Source organism: Cupressus sempervirens, chromosome 10, assembly GCF_028749045.1.
Source record: "Cupressus sempervirens isolate cs-2001-9-10 chromosome 10, ASM2874904v1, whole genome shotgun sequence".
NCBI classification, from domain to species: Eukaryota; Viridiplantae; Streptophyta; class Pinopsida; order Cupressales; family Cupressaceae; genus Cupressus; species Cupressus sempervirens.
In genome coordinates, this window is record NC_143127.1 from 364,726,376 (window position 1) to 364,740,931 (window position 14,556).

Sequence of the window (14,556 nt, forward strand, 5' to 3'; positions counted from 1 at the left end):
AAGTGAGGAAGAAGTGTCAAAAATAACATAACGTAACTACAAGACTCTATCAACCAACTAGACACATCACCTAGAACAAGTCAAATAGGTGACACCTAACTAGGATTAATAAAGCCATGTGAAAAAATAAAATCACTAACAATGTGTGTGTATGTTAAAATGATAGCAACACCACACAACTAAGAGTAAAGGTGGATCTATTGTATCTTATCACATAAAATGTGAGCATTTAGCTAATTTGAACATTAAAACTTAGATCATAATGTTAATTATGAAAACACATATCCACATCATCACTTGAACACATAACACCAATATTTTTTTGAGGAAACCTTGTTAGTGGGGAAACCATGATAGGGACATTACCCACGATAAATTATGCCCTGTTAGAAGTATACTTATTAAAAATGGAAATTCACTTGCTTTCAGACACACTACCTAGAGTTTGTTGCTTAATTAAAAAGGAAGGCTCGTCGCCTTAAATACATAGACAACAATCCATAATCCCTGAACTATTTGATACTGCCTTCCTTATGCTTGTTTAGTTCTACTGAAGATAATCATATTCTACTTATACCTCTTCACCATACCATCAACGTATGGCTCGCATCCACATGTACACTCTAGACCTCTCATATTCACAAAGGATTACATTCCTTTATTCATCAACCTTGTATAAATAAACAAGTTTAATGTTACCAAACACCTAATTATAAAATATTTACTAATTATGACTCATGTTACAAATCAATTCATTGAATGTTGGCTAGTTAATATCAATGATCCATAATAACATCCTCAAACACACTGGTCAAAGAATCCAAGAGTATGTCATGATCTTTTACATCACATTATACCTCAAGTCAGCCACAAACACTATCATTTCCAAAAAGCACCAGCTCTATCACTAAAACACCTTTAATATCTTTGATCATTTCCATAAATCAATCATGTCAAGGATTAAGAATGGAGACATTAACATGCCACATCTTTGTTAGCATGAATGTTGATGATACTTAATTGGGGTAGTATCCTAAGCATTGGAAATTATTGACATGTTGCATTCATGACTGTGTTTATCATTGATGTCAACATAGTATGATTTATGTAAAGACTAGTTGAGTAGTAGACAAAGATCTTAATTGTACATACAATGGTTTGATTGTCTGGTGATGTACGGTGATGGATGTGTTGTATAGTATGTCTTGATGATGTGGTTCAGTATGCAAAGACTTAAGTTGAAGACGTATGAAAGTTGTACCTCATTTACAAAGAGCAGTAAAGAGATAGAGCATTTGGAAAGTAGTTATTGATGTTTGATTGCTATCTTTCATCTATGATGTAGTGCGAAGATGCATAGTTAGGAAGTGATAGAGGATAGTTTTTCGGTGGTGCAACAAGTGCGCAAGCCCTAGTATCGCATGTGTGAAGTTTTGTATAGACTGTGAGCCAACAATGCTATTGTAATTGTAATTAATTAATTATCTTATTATAACTAATTAGAAAATCCTCAAGGCTGACTGAAGGAATTATTTTGAAGATATGGGATAAAGGAAATATGTTTCCCCTTATTGTAAAGTGTTGTGATCATTGTATGAAGTGCGGAGTGCAAAAAGGAGCAGAGTATTTGGTAAATGCATGTAAGCAATCCAAGGGATTATTGGATACGAGTTTTATGACCTAGTTAAAAGATCTGAAAGAGTAGAAGTCTAGTTGACAAGAAAAAGGAAGAGGAAGGAAGTATGTTTCACTTCTATTATTTTGCAAGGAATAATACAAAGATCATTTGGACAGTGGGTTCACTAGTCTTGTCCTTGAAGCTATTTGGGTAGTGGGTCTAGCTATCTTCCACAACTCCTAACAGGTTTGGAATCTCCTAACAAGAATTCAAAGTCTCCTAACAGGGACTCATATGTATTTATTGTATTCATAGACTCCTGACAGGATCCATCCTCTAACAAGGAATATTTATGTTAGTACATCATCTTTTGGGTACCACCCTAATCGGGATTTTCCCTTTGATCAAGGGTTTTCCTAGTTAACATAGCTGGTGTTATTGTGTATGAATATCTTGTTATGGTTTCTAATTATGTTGCTCATATGGTTAAAATTTAATAAGGTTGATAATTGTGATATTAGTTGGATAACTGATTCAACAACCCCCCCCCCCCCCCCCCGCCAATTATATTGGTGGAGTATATATTCTAACAATTGGTAGCAGAGCACCAGGTCTTTGAAGAATAAGCTTAACAACTTTGGGAGATCGATGGTGAATCTTTTCGGAAATGATAGTCCTAGATTTGATGGGGCCAACTATGACTGTTGGAAGGAGAAGATAAAGACTCATTTATTGTGCATGGGTTTGGGTTATTGGATCTTGACAAAGAGTGAGAAGACAATTGTGGAAGGAGGAAAGCTTGAAGAATGCAATGAAGCAGAGAGAGATCTATTCATGTGTAACATGAGAGATAGAGAAGATCTACTATCAGCTCTTCTAGAGAATGAATACAGTTAGGTAAAGTCACTTCAAACATCTCATGAAATTTGGAAAGCATTAGAATCTACTTTTGAAGGTGATACACATGCAAAGAGAATTAGATTGCAAAATTGGATATGTGCATTTCAAGATGCTAAAATGATGGAAGATGAATATGCAAGAAGCTATATTGGTAGAATATCATAAATTATTGCAGGAATTTAGTCTCATGGTGGAACCAAGGAAGAAGATGAGGTAGTATGGAAGATCTTGAAAATTTTGATGCCACCATTCAAGCAAGTAGCTCAAATGATTCAGCTATTGATACCCTACACGAAGGATTTTACCAAGGAAATGTTGCTTGGAAGATTAGAAGTTGTAGAAGTATATATGAGATAGTCTAGAAATCTAGCAAGAGTGGAAATAGCTTTCAGTGCCTTCAACATTTGACCTAATCTGACAAGGAGTGCAAGCACAATGGATATTTTGCTGGTAGTAGTAGATCTGATGAAGACAAGAAAATTGAGGAAGGTATAGCCCTTCTTGTGAGAAAATAAAAATATGGTAAGAAAATCTTTAAATGTTGGACTTGTGATGAATTTGGTCATTATGCATCTAAATATCCTAAAAGAAAGAAAAATTATAAGGGAAGGTTTAAACCTAAAAAAGATACAAATTTTTTGTATGCAAATGAAGATGAAGAAATTGATGAGAGAGATCAAAGTGAAAGCGATGATGAATTGGGGATTGTGGCTATTAAGGAAGATGATCTTGATAGAGAAATTAGAGAAGAAAGAGCTCTAGTTTCCCAAGTTGAAAAGAAATCTGATTGGATAATTGACAGTGGTTGTTCATATCACATGACTGGTGATATTAATAAGTTTGTTAAGTTCAAGAATCATGATGGAGGTATTGTTAGAGTTGGTGCTAATGTAGCTTGTCATATAACAGGAATTGGATCCATTACTTTTGATCGTAAAACTAAGACTGATGATGTTTATTTTGTTGATGGATTGAAGCATAATTTTTTGAGTGTAGGATAGTTAGTGGACAAGGGTTGTTAGTTGGAATTCACTAAGAATAATTGCATTATCAAAGATAGAGATGGCAAGCTAACTAGAACAAGCACAAGAGCCAGAGGTAATGCATTTCAATTGAATCCTACTAAAATGACATGTTTGGTAGCTAAATTGGACAATAGTTGGTTATGGTATAGAAGATTTTGTTAGATACATTTTGATAATATTGTGAAACTTAGTAGCCTACTAATGTTGTTTGCAAAGAATGTATTTTGGCTAAATAGAAGAAAGTATCATTTCCTAGCAAGAAGTTCACTAGCAAAGAGAAGCTGGAGATCGTTCACATATATCTGAGTGGTCCTTCAAGAACAAGAGGATTCCATGGTGAAAGGTATTTTATGATTTTTGTTGATGATTTCACTAGAATGATGTGGGTATCATTTCTTAAAGAGAAATATGAAGCTTTTGAGAAGTTTAAGATATTTAAGAATATAGTTGAGAATGAATCTAGTGTTAAGATAAAGTGTTTGTAATCAAATAGAGGAGGAGAGTTCACCTCTAGAGAGTTTAACATATTTTGTGAAGAGAATGGAATCAAAAGACAACTATCCTCACCTAGAACACTTGAACAAAATGAGATTTTTGAAAGAAGAAATAAATCAGTAGCAGAGGCAACAAGAGCGATGTTGTTTGAGAATGATGTTTCTAAGACTTTTTGGAGAGAAGCAGTCAATACAGCAGTGTAAACTCTGAAAAAAGTATAGATCAGGAAATGTATGAGGGAGACATCTTATGAATTATGGTTTGTTCATTCACCAATAGTTAAGTATTTTAGAATATTTGGGAGAAAATGTCACATTAAGAGAGATGATGGCATTGATAAGTTTGATCCAAGAAGTAATAAAGGTATGTTTCTTGGCTATTCATTAAAAAGCAAGGCATACAAATATTTTAATTATAGAATTAAGACAATAGTTGAATGCACAAGTGTAAAGATTGATGAAAAGTTTGAAACAAAGGAAAGGATGGTAGATAATGATTCAAATGAAGAACAAGATAATTTTGGAATTGTTAGACAAAATGCAAAAGCTTTCTTTGAGACTAACAATGATCTGTAGAATGATGCATTAATTGTTGAGCAAAGAGGAGAGCAGAGTTATGAACCTATAACTGAGATAAGAGTTGAGATGTCAACTCATACCCTTAACATAAATTTGACAAAGAATCACCCTCCAGAGTAGATAATTGGAAGCAAAGACAAAGGTGTGATGATAAGAAATAAAGTAAATGAAGGGATATATTTGATTTCTTAATTTGAACCTAAGAGTGCAAATGAAGCATGTAAAGATGATCATTGGATTCAAGCACTGAAGGAAGAATTAGATCATATTATGAAGAATGAAACATGGGAGTTAGAACTTCTAGACCTAAAGATAAGAATGTGATAGGAACCAAATGCGTATTCAGAAACAAGAAGAATGAGCAAGGCGAAGTTGTAAGGAACAAGGCTAGACTTGTACGCAAGGGATATTCATAGCAAGAAGAAATAGACTGTGAGGAGACATATAAACTTGTAGTTGGAATGGAAGAAATAAGGATGTTCTTGGCTTATGCAGCAAATAAGAAGTTCAAGGTTTATCAGATGGATGTTAAATCAACCTTCCTGAATGGAGAACTTGAAAAAGAGGTATATATTGAGCAACCTGAAGATTTTTCTTTGGTAGAAGACAAAGACATGGTATGTAGACTAAAGAAAGCTCTAAATGGTCTCAAGAAAGCACGGTTGAGAGCCTGACATGCAAGGTTGGACGGTTATTTGGCAAAGCCTGGAGTTTTTAAAGGTACAACAGACAGTAACATGTATTTGAAAGAAATTGAGAATGGTTTGTTGATAATATTAATATTTATTGATGGCATCATATTTGGAGGTAATGATGAAGCAAGTGATAAGTTTTTTGAAGAAATGAAGAATGAGTTTGAAATGAGCATGATAGGAGAAATGAAGTTTTTCCTAGGATTGCAGATTGTATAGAACAGTGATGGTATTTTCATTTCACAAGCTAAGTACCTGAAAGACTTGTTGGATTAGAAATTTGTAAACCTATTGGTCCACCTATGATTATTGGTCATAAGTTATCCAGCAAAGATGAGACACCTACAATAGAGAAAAAGAAGTACAGATCCATGATTGGAGGTATACAATATTTGACTCACACTAGACTAGATATAGAAAATGTAGTCGAGATTGTAGCTAGATTTCAAGATGATCTTAAGGAGTATCATTATGCAATAGTAAAGAGGATATTCAGATATTTGAAAGGAACATCTGACTATGGAATTTGGTATGATAGATTAGGTGATTTTACTCTATGTGCATATACTGATATGGATTGGGTAGGAAGTATAGATGGAAAAAAGAGCACGAGTGGTGGAGCATTTTTTCTTGGAAGAAGATTGGTATCTTTTCTAAGAAGGAAGCAAGATTGTATTTCACAGAGTACAGTTGAGGCAAGGTATGTTGCAGCAGTAAATAATTGTAACCAAGTTATGTGGATGAAGAAAATGTTGAAGGATATCATAATTGAGCTTGCAAAACCTATTACCATTTACTGTGATAACACAAGTACAATGAGTATGTCTAAAAATTTTGCACTGCATTCTAAGAGTAAGCATATATCTACTAAGTATCATATGTTGAGAGAGAAAACATCAAAAAAGGAGATCAGATTGGAGTATGTGAGTACTAAAGATCATATTGCAGATATCTTTATGAAGCCTTTACCTAAAGATACATTTGAGTACTTGAGAGGTATGCTTGGGATTATGCCCCCACCTACTTTTGAGTGGATGATGTAGTAAGTGCATCAATCTAGCAGTACAGAGCACTATTGTTAGATTGGACTGAATGTTGATGTTTCTTGTATGGGGGAGTATTTGTGATGAGTTGAATCATTGACTCTTGGTATTTGGTTTTGAATAGTGTCTTTGGACACTTGAGCTAGTTGAAGACTTGGAGTGGTGTATTAACAACTGGTATCAATTGGTATTTTGTAATATTGAGGCCTTTGACATTGATGTCAATAGGGGAGAGAGATACCTCTTTAGAGAGATTTAGAAATATTCACATAAGGAAGCAAGAATATCTCAAGGAGATATACATCTAATGTGTTGAGAATTCTTTAGTGTGTGAATAATTGATGCTAATCCTAGAATCCAAAGGATTTCAAACTTGGTTAATGAAGAGGATTTGAGAAGATGACAGCAGTAGCAGAGTACTATTTGGTATTCTTGGAATTAAGATGTTTTTTCATCTATACCATTTGGTATTCTTGGAATTTAGATGTTTTTTCATCTATGTTGCCATCAATGCCAAAGGGGGAGAATTTTAGTATGAATGTTGATGATACTACTTTGGGGGAGTGTTCTAAGCATTGTAAAATATTGGCATGTTGTATTCATGATTGTGTTTGTCATTGATGTCGATATAGTATGATTTCTATAAAGATTGGTTGAGTAGCTCATAGAGATCTTAGTCGTATGGGCAATGGTTTGATTGTCTAGTGATGTGCAATGATGGATGTGTTGTATAATATGTCTTGATGATGTGGTTCTATGTGTAGAGTCTAAGTCGAAGACATACAAAAGTTGTACCTGATTTACAATGAGCAGTACAAAGATAGAGCATTTGGAAAGCAATTCATGATGCTTGTTTTCTATCTTTCATCTAAGATGTATTGTGAAGATGTGCAATCATGCAGTGATAGAGGATAGTCTTTTAGTGACATTAGCAAGTGTGAAAGCCCTAGTATCACATGTGTGAAGTTTTGTATAAATTGTGAGCTGATAGTGCTAATGTAATTGTAATTAGTTAATTATCTTATTATAACTAATTGGACAATCCTCACAGCCAAATCAAGGAATTATTTTGAAGATTTGGTATAAAGGAAAGTTTTTTTCCTTGATTGTAAAGCATCATGATCATTGTATGAAGTGCAAAGTGCAAAAAGGAGCAGAGTATTTGGTAAATTTGTGTAAGAAATCCAAGGGATTATTGGATATGAGTTTTGTGATCTAGTTACAAGATCTAAAAAAGAAGAGGTCCAATTGATAGGATAGAGGAAGAGGAAGGAAGTACATTTCATTTTTATTATTTTACATGGAATATGTAATGCCTAGCTTCTTTTCCTCAATTGTCCACCAAGTGGCCCCAAAATTCTCCAGATTGGTAATGGTGAATCTTGCCTTAACATTATTGTCAAAGTCTTGGATAGCAAAATCCTATCAAGGGCAATAAGCCACTGTTCGGCCACATATCCAGAACCCTGCTCGTTAAAGGGCTTGAACTTGGATCTCGAAAGGTCCTTCATCTGAGTAGATATAATGGATCTCTGACAATCCCTCCGAGGGCTCCTAGACCTAGGTCTATGCTCTTGTTCTGCCTGATGTACTTTATGATGTTCATGGACAGGAGGTAGGCGATCAAGAATGGTCTGCATCATCTGTCTCAAGTTAACCTGCTCAGATTCAGCTTGGTCCCCCTTATGGTTCTCTTCCTGCTGCTCACTAACATGCTCTCCTCCGCTCTCTTCATGAGCAAGCCCTCCATGGATAGACTCATGGACACTGATAGCTCTGCCACATCCACTGCCTCTTCCATGACCTCTACCACGGCCTCTAACAGAAGACCTAGTACCAGATACCATTCTACAACAATATCTAGAATATGAAATACCATTACAATCAAAAGACACATGTTTTGCAAATAGACTAAGTTCAATTCCAGTGTTGCCTATGTTTAGGTTCAAGTAAAATTTTCAGTTTGAAAACTAAGTGTTGCATATGCAAGTAATAGTTTTAAGTTCTATTTCAATTCACCTAGTTTTCAAGTTTGAAGAGATACACATGATAGTTCAAAGTCCTAGATTTTTTCCAAAATACCCAGAGCTCCCAATATAGGAACTTGGGCTCTGATACCAAATGTAATGCCCTGCCAAGGGATCCAAAGAATTAACATAAAGTTTCACTAAGTTTGGTAGCATTTTTTAAAAAAAATATGAAAGTAACCATTCATAACATAGTAGTGAAAGCAACAACATCATTTAACTTGAAAGTAAACATAAACATACATAACAAGTTACATTCTTTAAGGATCCCTTAATGTTGAATTACATCTAAATCAACTAATATTAATGATTCCATCTAATACTACATCCACATAAAGTAATAATGAAAAGTACAATGTTCTTAATTTACATTTTCGATTGCTAGATCATCCACTGTACATGCCAAAGGGTATGGAAGGCTTAAAAGAATATACATATGTGAAATGGAGTACATCATCCTATTCTAATCCATGATGCAAATGCTATAAGGTAAATGAAACCAAATACCATACATGATACATCATTGTCATAAAAGATATAAACATCTATCATAAAAGATAACCATATATCAAACATAATTATCTAAGTACATGGTTCCACCCAACTGTAAATAGCATCATTAGACCATCATGAGCCCTAGCCATCCCTCCGTGCGTAACATCCCAAATCATTGAAGAGATCATCGGTATTAACATAGTAGGAAGGTCACTCCTAAAACATACTACAACATATGCAGAAAGAAATCTAACATGCAAGATAAAGCATAAGATAACATCATCTAATAGATGCAAATCATCAATATAAGGATACGTGTCCACCATCATAATCAAAGAATGCATCAGCCATGGTGTCTCAAATGGATCTCATATGGTAAGAGTGAAAAAGCACTACCACTCAACCGTGTGGAACCTAGATGGTCCACTCCCATCGTGCTGAGGAGATAATCTCAAGTCCCAAACAGGTTATCAAGCCACATAGGACAAATACTGTCTAAGTCCAGGAATCCTAAAAGTATACAAACTCAAAGGTTCCAAATCACAAAATGACATCTAATCCCAGAGGCACAACAAAGACATGTAAGAAACCTACTATGCAAGCGGGAAAGTGTCATTGCATGAATCACGCTAGAGTTACCCTAGTAGTCTCCCAATAGACCCCGGACCCCTAGTGATCCCTATGTGGCCACTAGTATCCTCTCATACAGACGAGGCATATTATAGAATACAAGGTCACAACCAAGCATTCTCTCTACTCCCATCCTAGTCTGTACTAGCACCCAAGGCATGGGCAAGAACAAACAATTATCTTATTAGGTTCATTAAGTAAGTATTAGGTGTAATATTTTCACTTATAAAAACAACTTACAATGAGTTACCCTGGCAACCTCTTAGGGCCCCGACTGCCATTGCAAGCCACTCCCCAACACTACAAGTAGATAACCTACCCTAAGCTCATGGAATCATAAATCACAAAATCACCACAATCCTATACAAGCAACTGGAAAAATACCAAAAGATAATCCACAAAAGAGCATCAAATCTCCATGAGCAAAAGAAAAGCATCCATAGATAATCATGACCACAATAGTTCTCTATTGGCAACTGAAGGTATCACTGATAATCTCAATAATCATTGGTTCTCAAAAAGCAACCAAAAAGTATCTCAAAGTAATACTGATCGAAGACTCCAAAATGGTTGAGTCAAAACATGTCACAACATGACATCCTCAAGATCAAATAAACAATTCAATCCCATCAAGGCAATTGGAAAGTAATCCAAATACAACTGATCGATAACTCATAAAAAGGTCACAGCTTACACAAGAAGACTGAAGACAATATCAATCAACATGCAATCACATAACATAGTTGAGTTTTAAAAAGATCGAGATCAAAAGACATCATCATGACATCACAATCATAACCCCCGAGCCTCTGGTAGACATCCTATCACTGGTCAACACTAGTCAACCCAAAAACCCAAAACAAGAAGCATAGAGAAAACACAATACAAGCACATGTTTTGGTTTACTAAAATTACATAGTTGAATAGAGTGTAGAGGTCTCAGTTTTCGTTTCTAGATTTAGATATCAAGTGGAGAAATTTGTACATTTTTACCTAACCCATGTATTTTTTTGGTAGATAAAAGTATTTTCCCTGTAACCCATTAAATCTATATATTAAGATGTTACTAAGAGTGTATACAATATTTGAAAAATACCCCCATCGTGTTTTATAGGACATAAGAAAAATTCAATGAAAACAAGCACAACTCATCCTCATAATCTAACCTTCATTCTAAGACCGATTAAATTGGATTTATATTAGTAAACTAAAATATTATAAAATGATTAATTATTTAAGAATTAATTTATTAATAGAATTCTATTTATAATATATATAATAATTAATATTAAATAATAATTAATATTTAATAATATATAATAATCGATATTTAAAATTTATTAATATTTAATAACTTTAATATCAATATCGCATTAAAATCGAATCACATATTTCAATTAAAAAAAATAAAACACATAATGCATGTGTTAAACTGTGCTATCGCAGGGCCTGCGGTGACAGTGGGTACAATCGTACCCTTTGTCGTCACAGTACTTGCAACGGCAGGTACCTTGCAAGATAGCGGGTACCTTGATTAATTTTTTTTTATAACATTTAAAAAAAATGTTTTCCCCCATATGCGAGTTCAAATTTTAATACATATTTTCTACTGCGTTTTTCAAATAAGCAGCATGTAATTATATATATATATGTATGTATGTATGTATGTATGTATGTATGTGTGTGTGTGTGTGTGTGTGTGTGTGTGTGTATGCAGATTGCTACCACTACGACATTTTTATAATATATATATATATATATATATATATATATATGTATGTATGTATGTATGTATGTATGTATGTATGTATGTATGTATGTATGTATGTATGTATGTATGCAGACTTGTATATTTTAAAGGAAACATATACATAGTATTAAAACAAAAGGGCTTTCCCAAATCAATAAGTTAAGAATTTTCCTTTAAAATAATTGTTCTCTAAATTTACCCATTATCCTTATAATAGGTTTGTCCATACGCATCTGAAAACCCTAGCCCCATAATTTCATCAGATCTACGCATATGAAAATTTCTTATATGGAATTTAACTACCCATGAAAAATGCATGCAACCAAGATATGAAAATCCTCAGAAAGCATTCAGAAGACACGAAGAAAACAAGAAGTGCAAGAAGCGAAATTTCATATGCAAAATTCACAAGTGTCTACCTAGACACTGATGCTAATTCACTTCTCCTCAGAATCTGTTGAGCAAGCTCCTTCCTCCTCCAACATTCTCGGGTCCTCCAAACACGCTCCCTAAGCTTTTAGGAGTGCCTGAATATAAAGAACTCTCAAGAAGCACCTAGAATGTCTCTAGAAACAACCAGAAGGTGTTGACAACCAAGCACGAGTCTTTTCCAACCTTCTAGATGAGTCACAAGGTTGTAGACACCATGTGCTTAATTTGTGTGCTAACTCCTATGTTGTTGACATATGTGCAATCAAGAGGTACGTTTACTCCTAGGTAGACTTATAACTTTTATTTTAATTCTTTTTTATTACTTTTATTATTATTATTTATATTATTATTATAAATTTTAATTTCTTTTATTTAATTATTTTTCTCAATTAATTCCCATTTAATTAATTATAATCAAAATATCAAAAGATCATGATATTATATTAATTTTTCCCAAAATAATTAAATTATTAATTAAATCTTTTAATTTAAGACTTAATTAATAGAAAATTCACCATAGACATCCAAGATAAAATATGAAAACCCATCATAGAACAATCCATACAAAATCAGTCTAAAGGGTTAACAATCACGAATTATGTCATCTGACACATTCGGAAGGTAAAGTATATTAGATACGTGTCCTATCTTTTTAGGAAAAATGGTTTAAGGGTTTAGGATTTGGACTTGAGAATTTATCTCCCCTCTCTTACCATTGAGATAGTGCGATAGGGTACGCTCATCCTGGCAATTCAAGGAAGTCGATACTCGGTACCTGCAACCTACATAAAATCCATGCATGTACATACAATATATATATGCTAAGCTAAACATGCAATGGCAAGAAGTGGTGCATCGTGTAGATCTTGACTAGCAGGTGACTAGGACTCCCTTCCTTAACCACATCAGAAACGCCATACAATAAGAGAACAAACATGCACACCATACACATGCAAGTATGGGGTAAGTATCCATAAGAAAACACATGTGATAATAACCATCTAACTAATCATCATCAATAACTGTAAATAACATAATAATCATCATACATACATGAAATGTAGAGTCTAAGTAATCTCATCATACATCAACTGAATCCATAGCATAATATTTGATAGTCTCAAAAAAATAGTACTAACCATCATCATAAAACCAGTCTAAAAGAGTTCGACCGTGATAGCAATAATGTGTCCAGAAAAATGTAAACAAGGGTAGGCACTACAGAATAATATAGAGATCATTTGGACAGTGGGTTCATCAGTCTTATCCTTGAAGTTGTTTGGGTAGTGGGTCAAGTTATCTTCCACAACTCCTAACAGGGTTGGAATCTCCTAATAGGGATTCAAAGTCTCCTAACAAGGACTCATATGTACAAAATGTATTCATAGAATCCTAATAGGGTCCATCCGCTAACAAGAAATATTTATATTAGTACATCATCTTGTGGGTACCATCCCCATTGGGGTTTTCCCTATGATCAAGGGTATCCATAGTTAACATATCTGGTGTTATTGTGTATGAGTATCTTCTTGTGGTTTCTAGTTATATTGCTTATATGGTTAAAATTTAATAAGGTTGATAATTGTGATATTAGTTGGATAATTGATGCCCTCCCACCCCCCCCCCCCCTATTGGTGGACTATATATTCTAGAAAACTTCACATTTACCACCTTGCTCATATTAATCTAAAATTTTTCAGTTTATCTTTCCTAAAAATTAACTAATCACCAAAATACTATAAGAATTTTTCTTAGGGAGAATTCACCCAAGATCAAGGAACTCAAGAAGAAGCACAAGAATAGACCCAAAGAGTATGATCAAAATAACAATATCAACTAAATTGATGTAATTTTATGTACAAGTATACAAGGAGTGCCTAAATATAAAGGCCTATAGAATAACTAGGAGTCAACACACTGATAAGTCTTACAACAAGGCACATGTCCACCAGAAGTGGATTATCCTCCATTAAGTATAGGAGTCAATGTGATGATGAGAGGATAAGCCTACAAAGATGTAGCATGTAAAATTATGTTGTAGACACCATGTGCTAAAATAAAAGTGCTAATAACTATGTTCTCAACATGACAACTCAGTTAATTATGCAAACTCTAGTGTTGTAGACACCATATGTTGAATTAGAGTTGCTTAATCCAGTGTTGTCAACATAACAACTCATATGAGTATGCAAACTCATAAGTGTCTCACCTAAGAAATAATAAAATAATGCATTGACCTAAGTAAATTTAAGTAAGAGTAATAAGTAAATACTTATTACACCAACACCCCCCCTTAAGTGCAACTTAGGGGAATGCACTTAAGCTTAAGAAAGCTAGAACAAAAATGCATGATGGGTCCTGGCTACTAGGCCATGTTAGGTACCCATGTACAAAATGCAATGCAATCTCTTATAAAGCAGAGAAAGAGGGAAAACCTCATGGGAAAAATGCTCCCAAAAAGAGAGATGAAAAATCAAGATGCATGGATGGATGGAATAATCAAGACCCCCCCATGTTGACATAGATCAAGTATATACAAAAGAGAAGTATGAGAAGAACACAATCTTAAAAAAGGAAAAGGCCCCCCCCAAAAGAGAGAAGAAGAAAGGAGACAAGGTAGTCCCCCCCCACAATGTAGAATGCCCATTAGTGATAGCTGCTCTAATGTAGAAGTTGATGCATGACTGCTGAATAATTTCCTCCCCTTTGGAAGAAACAATATCATAGGTACGATTGAGATGCTTCCCCAATGTGTAGAAAGAATCTTGAAGATCAATGATGTCTCTAAAACCTGCTCAACTATCCGTGTGTCGATACTAATGGTTACCCCTTCCAATACTGCTAAAAAGGATGAGTGTAGTTCTAGCAAGG

At 34.3% G+C, this 14,556-nt stretch overlaps 1 protein-coding gene across 1 annotated transcript in view; it reads left to right on the forward strand.

Annotated features, from left to right (window-relative positions):
- The first annotated feature begins 10,921 nt into the window (after positions 1-10,921).
- The window catches only part of LOC149534167 (uncharacterized), a 104,575-nt gene continuing 100,940 nt past the window's right edge, over positions 10,922-14,556 (forward strand). Inside the window, exon 1 of the mRNA XM_089805982.1 lies at positions 10,922-11,009. Coding sequence (XP_089662108.1) covers positions 10,922-11,009 — 88 coding nt within the window. The remainder of the gene's footprint in view (positions 11,010-14,556) is intronic.